Source organism: Rhinopithecus roxellana, chromosome 17, assembly GCF_007565055.1.
Source record: "Rhinopithecus roxellana isolate Shanxi Qingling chromosome 17, ASM756505v1, whole genome shotgun sequence".
NCBI lineage: Eukaryota > Metazoa > Chordata > Mammalia > Primates > Cercopithecidae > Rhinopithecus > Rhinopithecus roxellana.
The window spans coordinates 57,173,802-57,201,401 of NC_044565.1; the positions used below are offsets into that span (position 1 = coordinate 57,173,802).

Below are 27,600 nucleotides of genomic sequence, written 5' to 3' on the forward strand. Positions count from 1 at the left end.
AATCAAAAGAAAGTGTAACTAACAATTCAACGGAGATTGAACGTAATCATAAAAATATTCAAATCAAAAGAAAACAGAAAAAGAAAAAAGGGGAAACAATGAAAAATTGAAACAAGTAGCAAACAGATATTGAAACAAACACCAAAAACGGGACAAGTAGTAAACGAACACCAAATACCAACACACGGGACATGTAGTGAACAAATGAAAATATCAATGGAACAGTAGTAAACAAATACCAGTTTAAAACACCAGCTTTATACTGAACCACACTGAACCATGCCTTAAATACAAACGTTAAGTCTCAGCATGCCAATTAAAAGCTACAGATTGCCAGACTGGATAACACAGAAAGATCCCATTGTATGTTGTTCATAAATAACACACTTTAAATTGTTTTTAAAAGTCAATGTACATCCGACATTAGAAAAGCAAGAAAGGCATCCGACTTGAAGGACATGAGAATTTCATCACTGTTGAGAGGGAAAAACAGTTCTTTTTTTTTTTTTTTTTTTTTTTTGAGACGGAGTCTCGCTCTGTCGCCCGGGCTGGAGTGCAGTGGCCAGATCTCAGCTCACTGCAAGCTCCGCCTCCCGGGTTTACGCCATTCTCCTGCCTCAGCCTCCCAAGTAGCTGGGACTACAGGCGCCGGCCACCTCGCCCGGCTAGTTTTTTGTATTTTTTAGTAGAGACGGGGTTTCACAGTGTTAGCCAGGATGGTCTCGATCTCCTGACCTCGTGATCCACCCGTCTCGGCCTCCCAAAGTGCTGGGATTACAGGCTTGAGCCACCGCGCCCGGCGGAAAAACAGTTCTTTATGTTTTCCCAGAGTTAAGGTAAAATAATTCTCTTGAACCACTCCCTGTGATTAAGAGAAAAGGCTAATCTGCTGTGTTAGAAACCAGAATAGTGGCTCTCTTGGCTCTCTGGAGTGAGATGGCTAGAAGACGGTAAAAGGAGAGAGCACAAGGGATGCTGGTAATATTCTGTTTCTTAATCTTGTTCACTTTGTGAAAATTCATCAAGTTGCACATTTATGATTTGTTCATTTTCCTGTATCCATAATTCAATTAAAAGTGAAATTTAAAACCTTAACTTCATTTGATGCAATGCTCACTAAGCACTTTTTTTATTAGTAATTTGGAAGCTCAGGTACCTCACACCAGGAAAGGGGCACTGTCTCAGATAATAAATCAAAGCATCAGTGTTATCAACAAGAAATATTCCTGTCTTAGTCCATTTATGCCACTAGAACAAAATACCTGAGACTGGGTAATTTATAAAGAACGGAAATTTATGTCTCACAGTTTCAGAAGCTAGGAAACCCAAACTCAAGGGTTTGGTGTCCGGTGAGGGCCTAGTCTCTATTTCCAAGATAGTATCATGTCGCTGTGACCCCCAGAGGGGATGAAGGCTATGTCCTCACATGGTGAAAGGATCAAAACAGCAAGAGAGCACTTCCTTCTCTCAAGCCTTTATAAGGGTGCTGATCCCACCATGCGGACTTGGCCTCCCAAAGGTCACACCATGTAATACTGTTGCATTAAGAAGAAAGTTTCAACATGAATTTTGGAGAGGGCATCATCAATCGAACTATAGCAATTTCCTATTATAATTTTCTAGTTTGTTCATTCATCTTCAGCCTTTTGCAAGCCTTTTTAGTGCACCTAAAATTAAAAGATACCTATAATATAATCTATATTCCTATCAACATCTACAGAAAAAATTGCTGCTGCCACTCCTACAACCATATCCCCTATTATCACCACCATTACTGTCTAATGAACACCACTTATATGCTAGCAACTGTGCTAGATGATGTATCTCTTATGTTACTTAATCATAAATACCTCTACAATTTCCCATTTCACACTTGAAGAAACCGAAGCCAAGTGACTTTCCAAAAATAACACAGCTAGCATGTACTCACACAAGATGTACGTCCCTGTTTCTGATGGAATGCACCCCTCTTTCCAGTATACTATACTACTACTTCTCCACATTAAGTATGTCAACACCACATGCCATGTGATCCCAACATGCATATATGTCATGGATTTTTTTTCACAGTTCCTATTACATGGCATCTAAACTTTTAGGATTAAATGCAATAGGCACACACTGAGGACAAAACTTTTCTTAAAATAATGCATGTCTTGTCGACAAAACATGATTTGGATTCTTAGCAGAAGTTTCTTCTTATAAACGCAATGCTTAAACAGGCTTGCCTATATCAGAAATTAGAAAAAGGGTTTATTTATATGTTAATTAAATATAGTGTGATAAACACACATGGCTGTTACAGACAAGCTTTACATACTAATGAAATGTGGGACCAAAAAGAATTATAGGGACTATTTATCTCAGGCAATAAAACCATTCAGAAGATGTTACAATCTATGTAAGAATCATACATTCTGAAATTATTGGTCAAGGTTTTTAGAGTTTGCAAGAAAATGAATAATGAAAGAAAACTCCATGAAAAGGGTATCATTTGGTATCTGACTCTAGTAATAGCATCCTTCTTTTTAAGAGAACACATAAGTTTTAAAAAAAAAAAAAGACTCTCTCAAAGATTTCTTAATTTCAACTAAAAATGGAAACTGCAAATTACATTGTTACGTTAAAAACACTGGAAAATAGTTACATTAGCACTAAAACAGTAATAAAATTAAAATTATTTATTAAAATAATTCCCTATTTCAGAACCTCTTTCACTAATGCCTCTCAAGTTTTTTGCCCGAAGAGCAAAATAATCCCTTTCTGCTTATCTCATGAACACGCTGTGTGAACTATATGTGAAACATAAAGTTGGTAGGTACACTTAAAAACAAATGTTCCATACTCAATCATGAGATGTTTGTTGAATAAAAGAAGAAATGGGTTAATTAATTAGTATACCTTCATTTCCTTAGGACTCCCCAGAGTACCAGATGCATAACAAATATCAATGTCAACATACTTCCAAGACCCCAAAAAACTACTCTGAAATAATACTGACTTACACCTTCTTAATCAGAGAGCTCGCCTTAAAGCCATTTTTTTTTTCTTTAAATGGGAAGATAAGAACTCATTCTATCAAGATCTAAAGTGCCCACAGTGCCAGGAGACATGCAAACCAATTACCCCTACCACAGATCCTAACCCTGTTTCCAGCCAATAGAGGCTGTTAGGCCTTTCTTAGCTGATACAACCATAAGGTTATTCTTGGATTCACAAACTGCCAGCATATCCCACCCTGTTAAGTACTCTGTGGACTCCTCTCTGCGGACAGTCACCTCAGAAGGCCAAATACTTTTTCCAAGCCCTAAATATAAAGCCATTTTATTGTTCTTTCCTCATAGCAGCTCAGAAATAAACTGCACATAGGGGAATTGAATTTTGATTAGGTAACTAATCAAGTTTCCAATGTTAAAGGGAAAAGAAACACTTTTATGTCTCCCTGGAGAATCAAAAAAGTAAATGCAATGCCCTAATCTTTCCATAAATATTTCATCATCCAGTCTACAGTTTAGGTGATATTTTATTACCACAACAAAATTAGGGTAGAACTAGAATACCAAATGAAAATTACTTCTTTTTAAATTTCAGGGAATACAAAAAGAAGTAACAGGACTAGGCTATATAAAAGCATAAATAAGGAGAGGTTCATCTTTGTTTACTGGAAATATGCTACACTAATTCATTTTCACCTAACAAGTTAATTGGGAATATGTTTTGTACTCTGTGAATAAGCAATATGATACAGACAAAGCCTCAGTATGAGAAATACTTTGGATTAAATATACATTCAGACACTTCTTTCCTATTCAAATTTCCCAACATCAAAAACATACTCAATTTTCAAGGCCTAGATCCAGATCTTATCTTTTCCAGTAAGGCTTTCCTGATTCACTTCCTTTGCAACAGAAAGTTGCATCTCTCCCATCTCTAAGCCTATCTACACTCCTCACATAACGCATTTTAAGATAGTTGTATCTATCTTAAAGTTGTATCTAACCTGTCTGATCTTCCCCACTAGATGACAAATTTATCTGTGGACAGGTACCACATCTGATTCACACTTCTATTTATTTACTGAATCAAATATAGTTCCTTTATATGGAACACAAGTATTCCCTAAATATTTCTGAAATAATATAAAATTTATATGACTCACACATTTTCGTTAAACTGTTCTTTCAATGAAAGTGAAACAATATAAAGCAATTTAGAAATGTTTCAAGTTATTTTTCTTTTTTTCAGCATCAAGTTCATTGTTGATGCTTTCATTTTTAAATGATTTTACATGTATTCATGATTAATTATAAATTTCACTCAAAAGAAGGTTAAAATTCAAAAGCCAATAGCTGCTTTGCAAGAAACATTAACATTCTTCTTATGGAAGACAGCTCCCTGGAATATCCATAAAACTGTGAAACGATACCAACAGTAATTGATTCTGGGACTGTCTGGGAGAAAAAGATAATTTACCTTCTTTTATTTATTTATTCATTTTAGAGACAGAGTCTTGCTCTGTTGCCCAGACTGGAGTGCAGTGGTGTGGTTACAGCTGACTATAACCTCGAACCCCAGAGCTCAAATGATCCTCAAACCTCAGCCTCCCTAGTAGCTGGAACTACAGAAGCGTGCCACCATGCTCAACTAATTATTTTTATTAGCTAATAGAGACAGGGTCTTACGACATTGCCCAGCTAGTCTCAAATACCTACCCCCAAGCTATCCTCTTGCCTTGGCCTCCCAAAGTGCTGGGATTACAGGCATGAGCCACCACATCCAGCCAATTTACATTCTAAATTGAAAGCTGCCTAGAGTCCATTTTGATGTCAAAAAAAAAAAGATAGTTCAAATTATTTCATTTCTGAAAAATCATAAACTAATGTAATTATCAAAATATCATCAACTTAAGCCTTAAAATATAGTTAAAAGTAGATTCCTATCAACCTTTCATTTGTGAAGAACTGGAATAATATCCTCTGATCTTTTTAAAGGTGAGTTTCTTATTAATGATTTAAATTATAAAGTGAATCAATTTGACCTATATCAAATTTGTTCTACTGGAAATTTTAGTAATATGAATATTGATGTTTTGTTTTCACATCATAAGTTTTATGCTGCTGTAATAACATAAAAATTCTCCACGTTTGCCTATTCAAATCCACAAGTTGTAAAATAAAGTATCAGAAGACATACTAGAAGTTCCCTTCAGGTTGGATACTCTCTTTATCACAAAAAGATGAAGAAGAGGTTCTTCAAAGGGGTTCAGGCAAAAATAGTGACATAATCTCCCATGTCAAACTAGAATTTATCTCCATCCTTTACAGTTTTGCAGCATAAACAGAAACATGACCCACAGGTAGAAACCATTCTAAATCTTATTTAATCTTAATACTAATTTCACCAGAAGTATATCATACCTTGAGAACATTACACTAAAAAAAAAAAGTCAATAAATGACAAGTACTGTATTTCCACTTATATGACATACCTAGAGAAGTAAGATTCATTAAGATACAAAGCTGAAATGTGGTTGCCAAGGGCTAGGTGGGAGGATGGGGAGATGTTTAATAGGTATAGAGTTTCAGTTTTGCGAGATAAAAAGAGTTCTAGAGATTGGTTGCATAGCAATGTGAATGTACTTAATGTTGAACTGTACACTTAAAAATAGTTAATATGGTAAATTTTATGTTAGGTGTATTTTATAATTCAATATTTTTTAAGATAAAATTAAAAGTGTATTATGGCCAAATGGTCCTAATGGTCCCTATGCTCAACTGAGTCAACAAGATATAAAGATACAAAGTGTGATTTATGAATGCAAAAAAGATGTATTCGCTCTGAATAGGATTGTGGAAGAAGATAACTACAATTATGTCCATGCTTACAGTCTGAGAAAGTCAGTAACACGTTTTCTTTACCGATTTAGTTTCAACAAAATCTTATTTAGTTTGTCACACTACCTTGCATTTTCTAAATCTGCTCACATAATCATTTATTCATTCAACAGTCATTAACCATCATTTCATGTATGTACTATATTCACAGCACTTTATTAGGAGATATGTGTTAGTGTTGTTATTTAAAAAAAAAAAATTGTCACAGGATACTATGACCTCTGCAAACAGAGTAATACCCTCCAAATTGGTCACCAGAAGGCCCTCCAGTATGGGCAAGCGACAATGACTCATCAGTAGGGAGAAAAGAATGCCAGACTTCTTTACCCAATGACACTCCCCAGTCAAAAATGGGAATTGGAAAACTTCTGGAGACCCTGAATTTCCTGTTGCACCATCAAGTGGGGCAGAGAGCACAAAAGGAATAGGGCCCAAGAAAAGCAGGAACGACCCAGGGTTAGCAAGAGAATAAAGTACCAAAGGCATTAGTTAAAGCATGTAGAGCACAAAGAGGTCCTAGGGAAGAACGCTTCTGCCAACAGGATTGTCATACAATTTGTCACACTGTTTTGCAACATTGTTCTAAATGAAGGCAGGTGACTGTGCTTTCTGTGCTCTAGGAAAACAGCAGTTTCTGAAAATGGGGATTAGGTACATATTGAAGATTAAGTTAGCATCCTATGTGATCTAAACCACTGCTGACCTAAAATTGTTCACTCAGTCACTTTTTATTTTTAGCCTTACTGATAAGCCATAAAATTACTGTGAAACCAAAGGTCGAGAATAATTAGAAGACAACAGATAATCCATTCATGCAATCAAATTCAGAAACACCAAAAACATATTTTCATACTTTACTCAATTACAGTCAAACTTTTCACAGTCAAACTTTCAATCATCAAATAATCTAACTAAACTTAGATACAAGCAAGCAAATTGTAACAGCTTTTCTTTTCTTTCTTATTTATTTATTTTTTTGAGACACAGTCTCACTCTGTCGCCAGGCTGGAGCGCAGTGGTGCAATCTTGGCTCACTGCAGCCTCTGCCTCCCAGGTTCAAGTGATTCTCCTGCCTCAGTCTCTCGAGTACCTGGGACTATAGGTGTGTGCCACCACGCCCAGCTAACTTTTGTATTTTTTTTTTTTTTTTTTTTTGAGATGGAGTCTCACTCTGTCACCCAGGCTGGAGTGCAGTGGCTGGATCTCAGCTCACTGCAAGCTCCGCCTCCCGGGTTCACGCCATTCTCCTGTCTCAGCCTCCCAAGTAGCTCGGACTACAGGCGCCCGCCACCACGCCCGGTTAGTTTTTTTGTATTTTTTTAGTAGAGACGGGGTTTCACTGTGTTAGCCAGGATGGTCTCGATCTCCTGACCTCGTGATCCGCCCATCTTGGACTCCTAAAGTGCTGGGATTACAGGCTTGAGCCACCACGCCCGGCCAATATTTGTATTTTTAGTAGAGACAGGGTTTCACCATGTTGGCTAGGACGGTCTCGATCTCTTGACCTTATGATCCACTCGCCTCAGCCTCCCAAAGTGCTGGGATTACAGGCGTGAGCCACCGCACGCAGCCTAGTAACAGCTTTTCTAAGAGGGCAAGAAGAATCAACAGAGATTCCATCAACAGAGTTTTTCCACTTACACTATAAAATATTTTAAATACTGCAATATTTCAAATATACTAACTATAATTCAATATTTTCTTATTGATTCTGGAGATAATCTAGGAATATAAATGAGTATCAATTCTCATTGTTCAGAAAACATAAAATTGTCAAAGGATTTCTTAATGAACAGATATGGTAAAACAAGAGTTTATTTCCAGATATTGAAAGTAAATGAAGTCTGTATGCAATGTGGTATCCTGGACTGTATCCTCAAACAGAAAAAGGATATTAGTTTAAAAAAAAAAAAAACTGTTAAATCCAAATAAATCTGTAGTTAGCTCACAGTACTGTACAGTCAGTTCTGCTATAATGTTTTAAAATGCAAATTTGTTCCAATGAATGGATATATTAGGAAACAACTTAAGTGTAACACAAATTTCCTATTTACTGATGCACAATTTCATCTTTCAGAAGCATCAGGTGAACATGGAAAACTGCCCCCTGCTGAACCAAGGCACGCTGGATTCCGTGTGCATGTACATTCCTCAAACATCTACCAGCTATTTCAGTTCACCAAGTGTGTGAGAAGCAACTCCCATCCACAGCTAGTGTTACAACTCTCCATCAGATTTCTGATCACCCTCCTTTCTCCACTTCCCAGTAGCTCACAAACTGCAACTCTTCTGATACCCAGCTTCCATAAACAAGGTCTTATCCAGGTATTTTTCAAGGTAAAGGGCCATATTTTAGTATGTAAGTATTTCTTAACCATTCAACACACGTAAAACTATGCCGCAATTTTTTTTTTTTTTTTTTTTTTTGAGACAGAGTCTCACTCTGTCATCAGGTTGGAGTGCAGTGCATGATCTAGACTCACTGCAACCTCTGCCTCATGGGTTCAAGCGATTCTGTCTCAGCCTCCTGAGTAGCTGGGATTACAGGTGTGTGCCACCACACCCGGCTAATTTTTGCATTTTTAGTAGAGATGGGGTTTCATCATGTTGGCCAGGCTGGTCTCAAACTCCTGACCTCAGGTGATCTGCCCACCTTGGCCTCGCAAAGTGCTGGGATTACAGGCATGAGCCACCGCACCCAGCCTATGCTACAATTTTCGTTAGGTTACTAAAAATTTTCCAGTGAGCAAACTTCTTGAGTACTATACCATTAATCCCCTTCTTCTCGTATGCCCTGTGGTTTTCACTAAATAATTCTGTATCATGCAGTGACTTTTAGGAATTCATGTGTCACATTACAGCAGAACGGACTATTCCAGTGCTAATTTCTAATTCTGACAAATATGCTGTGGTCATATAAGAAGAAAAAAAAAAAAAAAAAAAACTAGGTGAATAGTATTTAAGAATTATCTGTGTTACCTTTGCAACTGTTCTGTATACATATTCCAGTAAGAAGCTTAAAGCAATAAGTATATGAAGTATATAAGCACATAAGGCCAAGGCTTCAGCATGGGATTCCGTAGTAGTAATAATTGCTAACACTAAAGTAACACTTAGTTGGTGCCAAGCACTTTCCTCAGTAGTTGACATACATTAACTCATTAATCATTCTCACAACACTATGAAGTAAGTGCTATGAGCATATCCATTTTACAAGTGAGAAGACTGCAATGCAGTTAAGAAACCCAAGATCACAAACCTAGGCAGCTAGATAGTCAATGCTCTTACTCCTACGCTACACTATTTCAACAGACAACTGCTCACAATACAATCTTTTAACCAAATTGTATTGGTCACTCAGGAAATATTTTTAAATAGAAAAAGAGCAAAAATGAAAAATCTAAATAATCTTTCTGAAATATGCTATAGGCACCAAAACATACCCCACTGACAAAATGTTTCTTCTAACAGAAAATCTCTATTATCTCAAGTTGTGGAAGCTAACAAAGACTGTAAGAAATGTCACCTTTGTACTTTAAAACAGCCAACTAGAATATCAAATGAAAACATTTTATAACAGTTACAAACTCAGAATAGGTGGCTATAAAAAGATGCATCACCTGTCACAGCAAATGTAATTTCAAAGCTTTATAAAACTTGCTCACATTTCATCAATGTCAAATACACATGATGATTTAAGACTGACAATATAAAATACAAAAATAGCACATAATTTAGAAGTTTCCCAGCTTTCATAATCATAAAATGTGTTTGAATCGAAAGTGGTTAATCAAATGTTGGTTAAATGTCAAGGCAAAAGTTCTGCCAGTGGGATCTCAAAACAGAGCAGGCAATAAGTCAACTTGGCATAACCTACTATTGTTTTGCAAAATTTAATATAGCTTGAACTCTAAAATCTAAAATTCTATCTACCCTTCTATGTACTTAATTCATGGTCCCTAAGTCACTCATTCATTCAAAAAAATACTTCCTGAGCTACTGGTTTGTACTAGGCACTGTTCTTAGTACTGCAGCTACATTCATGAGCAAGAGGCAAAGTCCTTCTTTATGGATCTTACATTTACCCATTCATTTATGCATTCATTCAACAAGTATTTAATGAGTACCTACAACATTCCAGGCAATATTCTAATTGCAGGAGATAAGGATGGAAACAAAACACACAAAATCGCTGTCCACTGGAGCTGCTACTTCAGAAGGGGAAACAGACAATAAATAAGATAAATAAGTAAAACACAAATTAATTAGATTACTATATAATAAATGCTAGGAAGAAAATAAAGCAGAGAAGGAAGATTTAAAATGAGAGTAGAATTTTAAATAAATTTTTAAATAGGAAGGCCAAGGAAGATCAGATAGAGTAGAGCAGACAAATAACCATGTAACATATTAGGAGTAAGTACTATGAAAAGAAACAGAGTATAGGCAGAAAGCGAGGGCAAAGTGAAGCTTATAATGAAAAATGTGGTCAGGGAAGACCTTTATGAAGAGATTAAGTTGAGTACAGATTCAGAATAAAGTAAGAGACCCAGTCACAGGATGACACAGGAGAAGGGCACACTAAATTAAAAAGACCCAGGGCAGGAGCGGGCTTGGCAAGGTCAAGGAACAGTCAGAGGCCTGTGTGGCAGGAGTGGAGAGCGCAGGGGGCTCTAAGCAATCCTCCTAACAGCTGGCTGAAGACTGCACAGCGAGACAGGCATTTGGGGAGCCACACACGTAGAGTCTAGTGACTTGTTTCAATTCAAGTCACTAATTGACTTGAAATCAATTCAACAGATTATTAAAAAGTCATTATTACTTGCAAAATATAAGTGGAGGAGTTAAAGAAAAGAGCAGAATGAAACAGGCTGAGCCACTGAGCAATGCACACTCTCATAGAAGAATAAGGCACACACATGGAAAGCTAACAGCCATCCAAGACAGTCAGGGAATGTCAAGGTCATTTTATTAGTTTTCAGCATTGCTACTGAGGAGAAAAAAGAAAAGAGCAGAATGAACTGCAATTACTTATTTAGGGTATGTTTAACTTTTCTTTCTTCCTCGTTTGACAGCATGATGCTGTAACAGGAAGTGCTACTGCTTTGTAAAGCATCCCTGATCACTCCTGCTGAAGAGGAGCTATGCTCTACTCATCCTCAGTCCCTACCACAGCTCCAGGCACGTTTGAGGTGCCCAGCCAATGGCGCGTGGAAAATGGAGGAAAGCACTCACGCACCAACAAACAGGACACTGCTCATCTGAACTAATGCTTCCAAGTCATTTGAAAATGAATATCAAGTATTCAAAGAACCCTCACGATGGAAATAATTTCTATATCTTACTGCTCTACTTGTCATTTAGGGTAAAGCTTCAATTAGAATAAGAGAGTTCCGTCCTTAACGATGGGTTGAAACAGCAGTTGAACCCTTCAGGACTTCGGTAAACACAGACCTCGGCTTCTTCCAGGTTAGCAAGTGAAAGTCCATCTGCACTCCCTGCAGGATACTTCAAAACCTCTTTTTTAAATGACACAAGAGGACCTAATTTATGCAGTCAGCAAACATTTTCAGTATACTCACTATACAAGCGCCACCCTAACCAGGATCTGAACATAAGGAAGAGATGGTCTCTGTCTTTAAGAGTTAGTCTGGTATTTATTAGAGAAGGAAATGAGGGACAAAGGCAGAAATAAGTATGACTAAAACACAATGTAAAAGGTGTCACACTACGAAAATAAAGAATTACGAGAGTATAGGGAAAGGAGTAACTTACAGAAATCCTCATAGAAGAGGTTCTGCCTGAAGCACAACTGTGCTTTTACTTTGCAGTAACTATGGTATGGTTTAGATGTTTGTTCCCTCCAAATCTCACACTCAAATGTGATTCCCAATGCTGGAGATGGGGTTTGGGTGGGGGGCAACTGGATATGAGGGCAGATTTCTCATTAGTGGTTCAGCACCATCCCCTTGGTGATGAGTGAGTTCTCACTCAGTTAGTTCTGGTTAAGAGTCTGGGACCTCCCCCTTCTCTCTCTTGCTTCCCTCTTACCAGGTGAGGGCGCCTGCTGCCCCTTCACCTTCTGCCATGACTGGAAATTTCCTGAGGCTCTCACCAGAAGCAGATGCCAGCGCTATGCTTCTTGTAGTCTGCGCAACTGTGAGCCAATTAAACCTTCTCTCTCTATAAATTACCCAGCCTCAGGTATTTCTCTGTGGCAACAAAAACAGACTAATATAAACGTAAATTATGAAAGGACAGAGATATTATTGTAATCTATTGTTCATTCTATTTACTACTATAGAAATAAAATAGTGTGAAAGACTTTCTTGAGAATAAAGGTTAATTTTAAAAAACTATTTTTCCAAATGTGTTTAAAAATGAGCATAACTTAAGAACTCATAAGAAATCAGTCTCTTCAAAGTTTGTCTAAACAACATATCCCCAAACAATGACTCAAAATAACATTATATTCTTTTCATCATACCCTGCTGCAATAGGGTATGACTAAACTATTGATAACAATTTAAACTGGTTCTTGTGGCAGGCCCCATAAAGGAACCACAGGGTATTCAAAGATAGTGTGGCACTGGCTACTGTGCAACTCTTTTGCAAACCAACTTTCAAATTTCAGTTTAAAATCAAATGCTTATCTAAGCAATCATCAGAAAACACTGACAATAAATGCATCCAAATCTGAGGAGATGGGGGAGCCCCTTCAGGGTGGTATGGCCTAGACGAATGTATCCAAATCTAAGGAGAAACTGCCTTTAAAAAAACCGTTAAGAGACAGTAGCCCTTTTCTCTATACTAACAATTTACAGTAGGAAAGGTAATTTCCATTCAGATTAGATTCATTCTGCAAGGAGGCAGAGAACAACAGATATAATTATATACTGAAAACATGCATAAAATATATTTATAAAATATCATTTACATTATCCCTCACTATACAGATCTAAAATTATTTGAAAATGAAAAAAGCATCCTGAGCTTTTTCTTTTTCTTCTTCTTTTTTTTTTTAGATGGAATCTCGCTCTGCTGCCCAGGCTGGAGTACAGTGGCATGATCTCGGCTAACTGCAACCTCTGCCTCCTGGGTTCACACCATTCTCCTGCCTCAGTCTCCTGAGTAGCTGGGACTACAGGCACCCGCCACCACGCCTGGCTAATTTTTAATATTTTTAGTAGAGACAGGGTTTCACCATGTTAGCCAGAATGGTCTTGATCTCCTGACCTCGTGGTCCACCAGACTTGGCCTCCCAAAGTGCTGGGATTACAAGGAGTGAGCCACCATGCTCAGTCCTTTTTCTTGATTTTTATCAAAACAAAGAGTTACTTTTCAAGGACTAACACTAATGTAAACTAAGGAGTTTATAATATATTCTCAGTGCTTACTGATCTACAACTTTAAATACAGGTTCAAATTCTGGCTGCACATATATAGATTTCAGCATGCTACTAAACTTCTGTAAATCTCAGCTTTCTGTAATAACAGGATAATACCAAATTACTTGAAGACCAGAAATAAATAAGTGCCAAATACATAGTAATTACTCTATACATGTCGACCATCATCATTAATACCCATGCCTAGAAATAGGATATTGAGTGGAGGCAGCAAGGGAGGAATGAGGAAGCCAAATGATCCCCGTAATTTGAATACCATCTCTTAGCACTGTAAGTTTCCAGTAGCTGAAATTAGTAAAAATGATTTCAGTCAGAATTATCTTAACAGTGCACTACAGGGTACTTTACAGTATACTATAGTTAGCACCCAGATATAATAATTATCAATTCTGGTGTTACTAAAAATATGCAAAGTGAGTAAGTAAGACAGGGACTGTCAACCCATTTTAAAAATGAGTAACTCAAATGCAGAAAAGATAAATCATGTAGTTAACCATTGAGCCACACTTACCAGTGGGCTAGCTCACCGCAGGTAAAAGTTCACACAAATGGATGTGTCATCTTTCTCTTTTGTCTTCTGCCTCTGTTCAGTAACTGACCTAAGCAAAGTATGCTCAGCCCTCCTGTTTTCTCCCAGGGGCCATTCAGGTCTGGGGCAAATGGCCTACCTGTTTTTGAGTTATCAGTGAGACAAATGTACTCCCTCTCCTTTATTCTCAAGAACAGATGTTCTGGCCTCTGGAAGACTACCAGGTGGTAATATAGGGACTCAATGGTTCCAACACAGGCTTTGACACTATATCACATGCTGCAACCCAATTATCAAATTGCCGTGAACTGAGAGGAGGAGCATTAGTCTAGTGGTTAAAGCAATATTTCAGTTTCCCATTTGTCTTTGTGCCTGTGGTATTTCCTATGAAGAAAGGGTTGCTAAGAAAAGGTAGATGCAGTATCCCTGGGTTTCTGGGTCTTCCCATCTAATACTGTCAAAAACACACTTCAATTTCTAAAAGATACAACTACCTCAGACATGTATTATCCTAAAACCTGTTCTTAACCAGAAAACAGTACGTACTAAATACAAAGAAGTAAAATCAGGAGGCTTTCAAAAAAAAGGAAAAAGTTGTGCTTGTTAAGGTAATCCTGTTATGCTAGAAACACTTTGGCTTCAGGACCATTTATAATAACTTAATTTTTTATCAGGAAAAAAGTTTAAATATATTACATTAAAATTTTTTTTTTAATTTTAAGGTGTTCAGCATGACAAAAAATTATCAATATATAGAAAGAAGGTAAAATTCTGTTAACATAGTCACATACCAAGCTTCGGGCAGCAAAACAGAATATTTATGTGGAGAAGTCGTCTCTGGAAAGTTGGAAAGAATCGCAAGGCGATGAGGAAGCAGGTCGGAGCCATGATAAGTAAACAGAATTTCTAGAGCTTGTACATTACTTTCCTGTACAAAAGGCAAGGGGTAAATTTCTAATGCAAATCTAAGAAATAAAGGAGTGATTTTATATGACAACATTCAAAAACTAACTTTGTCATGCAGCTCTGATATGAAGCACTTTGAAATGACCCTGGTTTTTCCTAGCCTATATCCTGTTTCTCAATCTAAGGCTATGAAAATTATTTATTTTTAAAACTCAGAATGATGGATATTAAATTAAAAATTTTCCCTACACTTATTAATATTAAAACAAAAAAGAAAATGTAATATATGCACACAATAACATTAACTGCACAGCTCAAAGATTTAGAGAGTGTTAATAACCATAATTATTTTATTTACCAAAAGCAAATTACCTGAGCATAAGTTCTAGCTGAGAGAACAATATTCTGATTCCTGAATTTCTTAAAGAATTCAGCATCATATCTCTGTTCAGATGCATGAGGCGCTCCTAGGATTTCCTGAGAGGAAACAGTGATTTAATGAAAAGGCTTTTAAATATGGGTGACAAGAAAATATGAAAAACCTTTACAACTCTGCCTGCCTAAATAAATAAGGCCGGAATTAATTAATTCCAACCATCAATTGTCAACTAAAGTATCACATTTGCATTCTTGCCTTTATTTTGAAAAGTGCTATATTAATAAATGTTATTTTTTTTAATCCCGAAGTAAATGAAATAGGCAGTAAAAATTGAGTTAATTACATCAGGACAACTAAAATCAACCACTGGGTAAAAATAAGCAACAGTTATGCATGATAATGTATTATGAGCACCTGAACCTCTGTAGGTGAACTTTAATTTTACCACTGCTAGGGTGACCTATGTCAAATGCAGATTGAACCATTCATTCATTCAACAAATATTTACTGAGTGCCACTACCATGTGCTAAGGGAACTGTGACAGGCACTGTGATACAATGAATAATACACTTTTCCCACCCTCTAAGTAGCTTAAAATCTAGTAGGAAAGACCAGGAACAGGTGAGGGGAAATACTCAGTAAGGTGCCACAACTAGTTCTGGGCGGACAGAGAAGTGGCCCACAAGCTGAAACATAAAAGACAACGAGAAATTAGCCTTGGAATTGCAAGCGTAGGTGTCCCCACTACAAAGTACGACTTAGGGCTCATGTCCGCTATGTTTAATATTGAATCCCAGATTCCTAGCACACTGCCTGTCAGTATTCTTCTGACCACATTTATAAATAGTCAATAAATATTTGTTGACTGAATTAATTTACAGAGACAGGAAAGAGAAGAATGAGGAGATGTGGAGGAGGTGAAGGAGGGAGGAGGAAGGAAGGAGAGCTGAGAAGTTCACTTGCAGATGGGTTAAGTTGGCAACTACGGCATGTCTAAAAGGAGCTACACAGTGAGCAGGTGAATACACAGGTCAGGAGTTCTGGACTAAAATGTGGGTTAGAGATATATGGCACAGGGTTATTAATACGGAAGTATTATTCCAAGGGAGATTAAACAGAATGAGTTTGAAAGAGCCTGAGGAACAACATTATTTAAAGAATGAACAAGGAAAAGGGAACCTGCATCTGAAAAGTAGATGGAGGAACAGTCAGAGAAGTAAAGAGAAAAAGAATTTAATGCATACTCATGGAAACCAAAAGAAGAAAAGTATTTCACAAATGTTCTAGCCAGGCGCGGTGGCTCACGCCTGTAATCCCAACACTTTGGCAGGCTGAAGTGGGAGGATCGCTTGAGCCCAAGAGTTTGAGAACAGCCTGGGCAAGATGGCAAGACCTCACCTCTACAAAAAAAAAAAAAAAATTAGCTGGGCATGGTGCCATGTATCTGTAGTCCCAGCTACCTGGGAGACTGAGATGGGAGAACAGCTTGAGCCCAGGAAGTCAAGAGTGCAGTGACCTATCATTGTGCCACTACACTCCAGCCTGGGCAACAGAGCAAGACCCTGTTTCACAAAAAAAGCTCTCAGTTCCTTGACTCCTCATGCATGACAATTATTTCTCTATTTCATATCAGTTACACATCCTGTCACAAAACCCTGGATGTCTATCATCATCAAAAGACACTGTGTGAAACACTTCAATGTCTAGCCCCGACTCTGATTACCATGCCTAATCTTCCTACTCACACACTAAGTAGCATTTCAACTACTCCTCAACCTCACAGAGGCTTCCACTCACTCTACTTCTTTGTTCACTTTCCATTTCCCCTCAAAGTCCCTCATTCCTTCTAATCAGCTTAAAGTGCCTGGTCCACAGCTATAAAAGGGCTTCTTAATCCCTGGCCTCTTTCCCTTTATTGCACTCATCCAGCAAATCATCCCCTAACCAGTCAAACCCAGCTATGATCCCTGAACACAAGCTATGAAGTCACTGAAGATAAGTCACGAAACCAAGCTGACAGTTCCCATTTTAATTTCAAAACCTCAACCTTGCTTGGATCCTCATTCAAATGAACCAATGCAAAAAAAAAAAAAAAAAAAAAAAAAGCACCAGGAAAATCTGAAGACAAAGTGAGTATCAGATGTTATTAGGGAATTACTACTACTTTTGTTAGAAATAATCATATCATTGTGGTTCCAGTTTTTTAAGTCCTTCTTAGACATACATACCTAAATATTTAAGAGTGAAATAAGATATATGGGCTTTGCTTTAAAATATTCAGTGAAAAGGGGAAGGCAAGAGTAGAAAAATGAAGAATAAAAGACACATACAACTGGTGCATGCTGAAAATGGTTGGTGCTGAGCAATGGGCACATCGGGCTCATCACACCACTCTTCTCTATACTACTTTGAGTGACTGAAGTTTTTTATAATAAAAAGCTAAAAAATTGATAAATTCAAGGCAACACGATTCAAACAGATAATTAGTGCTGCTCATCAACGCTACTACATTTCCCGAAGAAGTTTTATTTCCTAGTCTCTGTTAGGAACTTTTCCACAACTGTCATTCTTTCCAGACTTCCAACACCCTATTCCTCAGCCCCTGTTCTCAGCTGAAAACCTCGCCTTTTGTGGACACTATTAGATGAGAAATTCCTCATTTTTCCAACTCACCAAAACTACAAAGCTACTTGTATCTGTAATAAGATTTTCCTTCCTTCCAGTTACAGCAGAAAAAAACATATCTCTGCTCCTAAAAAGCCTCAAAATCCCACCGATGCCCTGGATCCCATTTCTACTCCACTTCTATAACCAAGCAAGTATCCTCTCTTTCTTTTGTTCCATAAAGTCCTCCTCACCCTCTACTATTCATTCCCAGTAATATAAAAACAATACTTCTTCCTTCTATTCTAAACACCTGCTATAGATACCACCATCTTCTCTGCCCCTCTTCACGGTAAAACTTCTTCAAAGGGTGGCCCACAGCCACAGTCTCCTCTCCTCTCCTTTTTGTTCTTTCCTAAACACGCCCAGCCTCTGACAAAAATTCAATTCAACTACTTACATGGCAGGAGGCCCTTCCAAACATGACCACAAACTATTCTAACCATACTTCCCACCTTTGTTCTGTGCCACCCCTCACATTCCCCATCCTGTACCCTGACTAGCTTACTTACTCAACAGCATGACACTTGCTTTCATGCCACTGGGCCATTACACGGCACACTGATTATCAGCATGGGCTACCCACCAGAGAGACCTGATTACAAATCCTTGCTTCTTATTTATTTGGACAAATTACTTACCTTCTCTAAGCCTCAGTTTTCATATCCATAAAACTGAGAAGCTGATAGTACCCATCTCATAAGACAACGGCTGACAAATAGTTAAGTGCTCAAAAGAATGTGTTGGTATTTCTTAAGGGTATTCTCCTACCTACTGGTTCTTGCAACAAATATTTACTGAACCCTTCAATGAGCCAGGAACCATTCAGAGCTCAGAGACACAGCAGCAAACAAGACAAATCTCTAACTGTAAGGAGACTCCATTCTAACGTCCCCCTCATGGTCCTCCCTAGCCCCTGAAATCTGCCTTCCTTTTGTGAAAGGCTAGCTATTACTTCCTATGTGGAGTCGTCTCAGACATCCCCAGGAAGAATTTGACATTTTTCTTCATTATGTTCCCTCATCAATTCTCCATACCTTTCTTATCAGCATTTAATGCCTATACAATGTGAACTCCATGAAGACCATTCCTTGTTCCTTTCTCTACCTCTCGCAATGGCACAGTATCTTGCATTGAGGAGGCACTCGTGTCAAATTTAAATGAATTCATTTTTATCTCATTTATCACAGTATTAATAAAAGAAGCCATGTCCTGTGATTAAAATGCAATGCCTATCTCTACTACTATCTAATAGTTAGCTATTATATCTGAATATTTTCATTACTAAATTTTAACAGTGAAATTCATCAAATTCACCTACTTTTCAAGAATTTTGCTGAATTCTCTAAAAACAGTAAGCTCAACAAATACTTTAAATGTTACTGTTACAGTATAATAATAAATATACTTACTACTGTCATATAGGGAATAGCAATTAAAAAATAAAAAATAGTGAAAAAAAGTAACTGGATAGTCAAACTGAACATTTTAGGCACTTTTTAAAAAAGATATCATTAGAGAAACTAGGGCTAAGTATGAAAATAATTGTATCTGTACAGACTTCTGCAATTCACAACTGGCTTTAATATATTACCTCAAAACATCACAGAACTCAGGCATATCAACATGATGTGTTTTAAAGTAATGTGATCATCCAACAGCCAAACTAACTGTATCTATAAATGAAACTACTAAGAATGTTTCGTAACTTGTTTGCAATGATAAATGGTAATGATATAGTCATTACCAATTTTTTTTAATAACCACAGCCCTCTTTCAGTATTTTGTTTAAAAACATTTCAATTATATTAGCAGGATGAGGGAATCGAAGACTTCTGCATTTGCCTGCATGGTCAGATGTTCTTGGGACAAGCATCACATTATCAGATGTAACATACAGTGCCTACTGTGTGCCAGTGCCAAGAGCCGAGGGGCACACACACAAAAGGGAGGCAGAACACAGACTAAGAAAGTAACCTCCAAGTGAAGTCAAACTTTAAAATGAAAATCCTTAAAATATGGAGAACTTCTGCTACAAGAGTCATGTAAGAAAGCAATCTAACCTACGTATATTTACTGAAATGTGGCTGACTTACACTTACACTTTTAACAATATGTAAGTTGGTCTTAAACTACAGAGTGCTACTGAAATGCCCAAGATGGGGACATCTATGTTTGTGTCCCTGAAGACCCAAATGTGAAGTATTTAAGCTCAAATATCTAACTTCAGCCCTAATTAGGATCAAAGGTCAATCACGTAAATTCAACCCACTAACAAATAATTAAAATAGGCCAGGCGTAGTGGCTCACACCTATAATCCTAGCACTTTGCGAGGCCGAGGCAGGCGGATTGCTCGAGTCCGGGAGTTTAAAACCAGACTGGGCAACGTGGCAAAACCCCGTCTCTAAAAAAACACAAAAGTTAGACGTGTTTGGTGGCATGCGCCTGTAATTTCAGCTACTCAGGAGGCTAAGGGATGAGAATCGCTTGAACCCAAAAGGCGGAGGTTGCAGTGAGCTGAGATCATGCCACTGTACTCCAGCCTGGGCAACAGAGTGAGACCCCATCTCAAAAAAAAAAAATCATTAAAATAAAATGAGTCAGAAATATTCACATTAAAACCTAGTATATACTGAAATCTGGTATGGAAAAGTTATATGCCATTATCTTAAAATCAAAATATAAAAGTAAATGAAAAAGATTATAAATCTAGAAACACAAACGCACTAAAATGGCTAAGGCACTTCTATTCCCTTGTCTAACAAAACAACTTCTGGCTTTCGCAATCTCTAATTTTTACCAAAACTAGTATATAAGAGAACATGCTTCTATAAGAAATCAATTTTTCCCAGAGAAATAGTTCTAAAGACCAAGAATATCCGATATTAGGGCAGCCATAGCATTTATAATGACAGATAAAATGAACATAATTGGTTCGATAAAAATTATTCCTTACCTCATATGTTGCAAGTCGATCTAAGTAGGTTAATAATTTCCTTCTACAACGGCAAAGTTCCTTTTGTTCCAGTGTCAACCTGTTTTGAATAACTATATTAGGCCACTTATATTTACACAGAATTATTTCTCTAGGAGTTACAATGAAAATGATTAATACTCCACTGAGCCCAAAACTCATGAAACAGTTCAGAAAAGCACAAGGGTAAGATAATAGTAAGTATATTTGATTTAAGTTGCTGAAATAATTTGGACTAATTACTACACTAGTAAGGAACACACTGCAATGACTATTTTAAAGAAAGTATCAAATGAACAGTAACAAATCATTTACTTGGAAAAGTTCACTAATTTCAGTAGTTCTTGTCTCTTCTTGAGCTCCTTCTCCTTTTTATTCTTGGCAGGCTCTTCATCAGGTGGTGAAAGTTCTTCGTAGGAGATATTGTCAATGTCTACTTCACCAGGTAATGTAAATCTGCAAGTATAAAAGAACAAATATATTTTCATCATTTTTAAAAACTTCATGCTGTGAAAAGCTTTCTCCTATTTTGACTGATTTAATTACTGATCTCCACAAAAACAGAAGGAAGTATTTGAAAAAAACTTTTGCCATTGTAAACAAAGTGATCATTCATTATATCCACAGATGGGCAAAAAGTCATCAGTCATTATCACAAATAGACATCTAAAAATCATGAAAATGAAAACTATTTAGGAAGAGATGTGGGGTTACATTCATTCAAGGTAAAGCAGCCTATGCAGAAAATGTCCAGAGTTTGCTATTTGAATCACTTCTTCTTAAGATCTTCAAATGGTAATAATGTCAGTCTCATTTTAATTATTTACTTCTCAGATATATTCTCATATTTATATTTTTTAAAAAGTTCCAAATGCCTGATGAGCAATGACTTCAGATAAGAAAGTATTGATCAAAAGCAACTGCTTCAGTACAGAATAACTTAAAGAAAAGTTTACCCAGTCCAATGTCTCAGTACAAAAGTTCTCACAAAGTCACCTTTACTTTGAATCCAATTCCTTCCATAACCAACCTGCCATCATCTGCTCCTTTCCCTATTGCTAAAAGAGCCTCCAGGTCTGTGCCTTTTAATCCATACTGAAGCAGTTCTTTCGCAGCATCCACATTTTCAGGAACTCTTTCCAAACACTCATGGAGAACCCAGGATCGCTTCTTTATTTTACTCTGGATATAAAAGAAGAAACAGAGGAATTAAAGAATCCATGACATCTCACAACACAATACAACTGCCTTCAGAATTGTAAAGCTATATCTAATGTATTACAGCTATTTAGGACCTTGGCCACAGGGAGCTGCTAGAGGAACTCAAAAGAAAGGCAGCCAATTCCCTAATGGTGATTACAACTGGATGCAGGGAGTGTGAGTTTACCTGCTTGCTTTCTTCCTCTAATGAGCTACATTAGAGTGTGAGCATACAGAAACAGAAAGCTCAGGACTCATTTTTGGTAATATAAAATGTTTTCTCCTAACTTTTATAATTGCCTTTGGTTTGCACTGTGGCTGTATAATAGAGTAGGTAATAAGGCAGAAAGAGAAGATACATTCTGCCATAATTAATAAGCATGTTTAACTTTTAACAAATGAGCCCATCAAAGTTTTGTATTTATTTGACCGTGAAATATATCCCAGGGTGTGAATAACTTAATCATAAAAAGTCATGATACGCTGTTTTTTGGAAAGATCAAGGTCCTATTCCTCCCTCCCAACTGCTTCCTCCAACTCCATTCAAAATCCCCGACTTGCCCTCTTCCTAGAAAGAGCTATTATGGTTACAAATTTCAATTAATATTTGACTCATTCCCTAGGATCCTTTATATATCGCCTCCCATCAGTTCTTTCTTCAAATGTCTCTTATTAATTCACTTTCCCTTTGCCACAGCTGCAGCCTCCATACCAGTCTAAACCATCAACACAAAATATCCAGGACACTGCAGGAGTCCCCTGCTCTGAGCAAGGTTTCCTACCTTCCTTCCACTCCGATCCTCTCTACACCATCTTCCTCTGTGCTTCCACAGTCAGAAATCCACAACAGTAGATAAATGCCTAAGTCATCACAAGCTTTCCACATCCTCCTGAACCCAAATCAATATATATTTTTAATCATATTTCCCAACGTTCACTATTGTCAAATATCAGTGCCAGCAAACTGGTTGATATACAGAGCTCATTTATCCACAAAATGTTTACTGGGCACCTACTGCATACCAGGCACTGAAGTAGACATGGAAAGACAGCAGTGAATAAAACAGATTTAGTCACGGGCCTCATAAATCATGCTCAATGTCTTTTCATTCGTTCATACCATCTGTCCTGTTAAGAATGTCTTCCTTCCTTCTCACTCAAGAAGGTCTACTTTAAATCCTTCCAAATCCCTGCTCCAAACATCTTCACTATATAAAGCCTTCCATCACTACCAGATCTATAATAATAATCACTACCTTCACTGGGTTTCTGGAGTTTTATCTGAAATCTATTTATATGGTCAGTTATATTCAATATGGTGAACTTCTATCTCTACTAAAAATACAAAAATTAGCCAGGTGTGGTATCGTGTGCCTGCAGTCCCAAGCTACTCGGGAGGCTGAAGTAGGAGAATCACTTGAACCAGGGAGGCGGAAGTTGCAGTGAGCGGAGATAGCACCGTTGCACTCCAGCCTGGGCAAAAAGAGTGAAACTCCATCTCAAAAAAAAAAAAAAAAAAATACGCTCCCTATGAGCAGAAGTCACATTTATGCCTGTCCTGTACTCCTTCGCAGTCCCCAGCGTAGTGCTCTTGCTCTTAACTGGCTATCTGGCTATTTATTTAACTAAACAAAATATTCCCCTCCCCAGAAAAGTACTTGTTTTGTCTCTCTTAACATCCCTCAACTCCTTCAGAGATAAAAACTGTCCTTTACTGCATCCCAGAAAAAGATATACATGAACTCATGAGCTCATTGTCTTAGATTACAAAACAAGAAAGAAAAATAATACAGAATTAGTGTTTTGATTTTCTAAAGAAAATACACGTAACTTTGTCTTCTTCCATTTCATTACCTCTCATGCTCTTTCACCTCTGATATCTTGCTTGTATTAATGTTAAGTTTATCATCCTGTTTGGCTGATGCATCATCTTCTTCCATACAACTTTTTCATGTTATATTTTTACTTTTAATTACTAATGTACAAAACTTTTAGGGAAATAATCATCATGAAATTTTCCCAGTGTTTCCCACAATCTTCCACAGTGTAAAGGTATTTTCCTTTCTACATGTTAGGATCAGCAGTCCCAACATTTTTAAAGTATGCCATGAGTCTAACTATAAGTCTTTCTTACAAAGATGCCAAAGGTTAAAACATACAGGCTTGCTATGAAATCAATGTGTCCTCCAAAATTCACATGTTGAAAAACTAATTTCCAGAGTGATGATGTTTGGAAATGAGACCTTCAGAAAGCAATCAGGTCATGAGAGTGGAGGCCCCATGACAGGACTGGTGTCCTCACAAGAGGAGGCAGGAGATAGCTTGCTGCCTCTCTCTCTGCTCTCTGCCATATAAGGACACAGCAAGAAAGAAATCCACCTGCAACCCAGGAGAGTGCTCTCACCAGGAATGAAATTGGTCAACACCTTGATTTTGCACTTCCCAGCTTCTAGAACTGTGAGAAATAAATTTCTGCTGTTGAAATCACATAGTCTGATATTTTTGTTGCAGCGGCTAAAACTAATTGAGACAAGACTGCATATTAATCTTAACTACGGGAGGCAGGTAACAGGAAGTATCCCATTTTGAGACTTAAGTTTTAAACAGGCGTATTTGGCAGTTTTCATATATGTTACCTATTTATTGCCTCTCAGCTCCAAATTTCCCCTCAAAGCCAGCTCTGTGATAGCATATCTCATTTGCAGTTGACACAATATTAAGCTCTGGGTGCTGGAGGGCCACTGCAAAAGAAGAGGCTCTGCTTTCTAGTCCTGATGTGCTTTGGTTCTTTTCTTCTTGCTCCTATGGCTTGGCCACCAACAAGGCATGTGTGGGACATCAAGTGGCACTTACTTCCCCGCTTCCTCCCTCTGTTAACACCCTCCCACTGAGTTTCAGTGGCACTCTCGTGGGCAGATTGTTTTCTAGTGAATCTCCCACGCACCAAAGAGAGAAGCTTCCCAGACTGGAAGCCACAATAAGGCTGCCTAAGGAGTAGACAGTTTTTTCTTGCCAGTCTTGGCCATGATTCCTTAATTATCTACCAGCCTTGAGCCACATGCATGCTGGTAGGGGTTTCCTGCTGGATAGTCCCTGGGGTCTTCTGGCCCCCATCCTCAGCTCACTGGCCCCCCAGAAGCAGGCGTCCAGCTTTCCTATCCATCCCGTATCTCCCCGACTGCCAACCCTGGCAACTGTGGACCAGCCCTGGCTCAAGGCAACCCAGAGAACTTCTCTTCCATCCTACATGCTGCAACCACTCCTGGTCCAATGGGTCTGAATCCCAGCCTAGGGGAGGGGCTTCCCTTCCAAGTTCATTCCCTCCATGGATACGTCCCTTCAGCCCTAGGGTATTCCTTAGCGTTCTCTTCACATCCTTTATAGTTCACTTCTGGTTACTAGAAAATAATTCTGCATATTGTAAATTTCCCGGTTTAAATTACTGTGTGGTTTCTGGCACCTGACTAGCTCTTGACTAATGCAGGTAAAGAGAAGTGATTGTGGTACAGGAAAGAAAACGTTAGGCCAAAACCACGTAGTCAGCTGGTTTATCGGTGAATATTTGTTCACATGTATTCAGCATCAAAGTCCAGTTGCAGGGGCAATAAAATCTAACAAAAAAACCATTTTTCCAGATGAGAAAATTGTACTTCATTGACTGTATTACAGAAAAGTCAGCAATGTAAAGTTCTCTAAAATGAAGCCCTATAAACAAAAGACACTATATGAATATACATTTTACCACATTCCAAAATATTTACACATACCAAATAATTCTGAATTGAAGCAACGTTGACCACTGACTTCCTCCACTGCCTCTGATATACGAGGTCAGTATCCAGGCCATAGGTATGAGCCAAGGACAAGGCTTCCTCATACTCTTCACTTTCAATCTTCAGATAAAAACACGAAGACAGGAATGTTACATGACTGAATTATCCACAGGGTCCCGATGATGATACAATGAATGATGATAATCCCTTGGACCTATCCAGCATGTCATTAATTCCTGTGCACTGTGGCACGAGAAGCTCACAGACATATTGAGGAGCAGAAGGATCTCGTGTTTCTTTCAGGACTTTAACAGAAAGATGAAAGATAAAAGGTGCAAAGCTCTCATTTTAGAGTAAAACAATGGCAAAACCAAGACAACCATGGAACAACCCGACTTCTAGTCCAGAGCTCCTACCATGACATTGCAAGAACAGCACAAATCATGTAAACACACAGTGCTGGTCACCTCGGCTTCCCAAGCAAGTCCTGGACTAGAAAGCAAGTCTGCATTTCTTCCTTCACCCTCTGTAGATAGCTGATTTAAACACAGATAAAGGGAGAGCTGAAGGCCACATGAAGGGCAGCAAAGAAATGAGTTAAGCCACCAAGTGGATAATCAGTCTAAGTGAATTCAACTTTTATCCATGGTTTTGATTTTGATTACTTAGGTACAAAGATTAGCATTATTTTAAAAAGCTTTATAGAACTGCTATTTTTAACATGTCAATGATCCAACATCCCTCTTGAAATTTTCTCTTTTATTAAAAAAATTAACTTTTTCCCAATAAAAGAAAAGCTTGATGACGACTTCAAACTTGGGTAGTAGTATGCTACTGTCTCACCTTCCTCTGATAAAGTTCCTCCGGTGTCGTGGAGCGCAAACTCACAAGGCGGTAGTTTTTAGTAATGGTTCGTGGGCGTTTCCGTGCTGGTGCAAATCGCTCCATTTCAGTCACCAAGTAAAGGCCCTGTTTTATATAACCAAAGTAGCGAGCCTTGGCAGATATTTCATGATCAGAATCAGAATCTTCTTCTCCTTCATCTTCTTCTCCAGCCCTAGTCTCCAAACGAGATCGTTTGGGGGCAAGTTTAATCTCACACTAAATAGAAAAAGGAGATTTGAAATTAATGGTAAGGAATGAAGAATAACTTTTTAGAATTAATGAAAAAAAATTTCTAAATCTAAGCTGGTTTGATTCATTAAATCAGTTATGTGATCAAGATTAACAATGGAACTCAAAGGAACCTTACAGCAAGCATTATATACATCAGCTCCAGAAATATGCACATACATTATCAGCTCCAAATCTTCTAAACTAAAGCCTGTTTTTTTTTTTTTTTCTTTGAGATGGAGTCTTGCTTTGTCACCCAGGCTGGAATGCAGTGGCGCGATCTCAGCCAACTGCAACCTCCGCCTCCCAGGTTCAAATGATTCTCCTGCCTCAGCCTCCCGAGTAGCTGGGATTACAGACACCCACCACCACACCCAGCCAATTTTTGTATTTGTACTAGAGATAGGGTTTCACCATGTTGGCCAGGCTGGTCACGAATTCCTGACCTTAAGTGATCCACCCGCCTTGGCCTCCCAAAGTGCTGGGACTAGAGGTGTGAGCCACTGTGCCCAGTCTAAAGCCTGTTTTAATAACAGGTCATTAATATGCTCTTGTACTTATAATTATCAGGTCTTGTACCTGATAATTTGATGATCTGTTTTCATCTCCTCGGAGAATGAACATAAAGGTACTTACATTTGCTTTACCAAGAATAGCTCTCCCTCACCCCTTTATAAAAATGTCTAACAGCTCCTCTAAGTTCTGAGTCTGAAAGCCTGGCTGTTCAAGGTAACTTTCATTCAGACTTAACAGAGCT

The 27,600-nt window shown here is 38.0% G+C and overlaps 1 protein-coding gene across 2 annotated transcripts in view; it reads right to left on the reverse strand.

Annotated features, from left to right (window-relative positions):
- Nucleotides 1-27,600, reverse strand: part of NBAS (NBAS subunit of NRZ tethering complex) — a 459,930-nt gene that overhangs the window by 339,878 nt on the left and 92,452 nt on the right. For both annotated transcript variants that reach the window (XM_030921163.1, XM_010354668.2), the window contains exons 15-21: nt 26,574-26,831; nt 25,725-25,850; nt 21,788-21,939; nt 21,073-21,213; nt 20,740-20,818; nt 15,111-15,215; nt 14,624-14,760 (exon numbers count right to left, since the gene is read on the reverse strand). In XM_030921163.1, the coding sequence (XP_030777023.1) occupies nt 14,624-14,760; nt 15,111-15,215; nt 20,740-20,818; nt 21,073-21,213; nt 21,788-21,939; nt 25,725-25,850; nt 26,574-26,831 (998 nt within the window). The remainder of the gene's footprint in view (nt 1-14,623; nt 14,761-15,110; nt 15,216-20,739; nt 20,819-21,072; nt 21,214-21,787; nt 21,940-25,724; nt 25,851-26,573; nt 26,832-27,600) is intronic.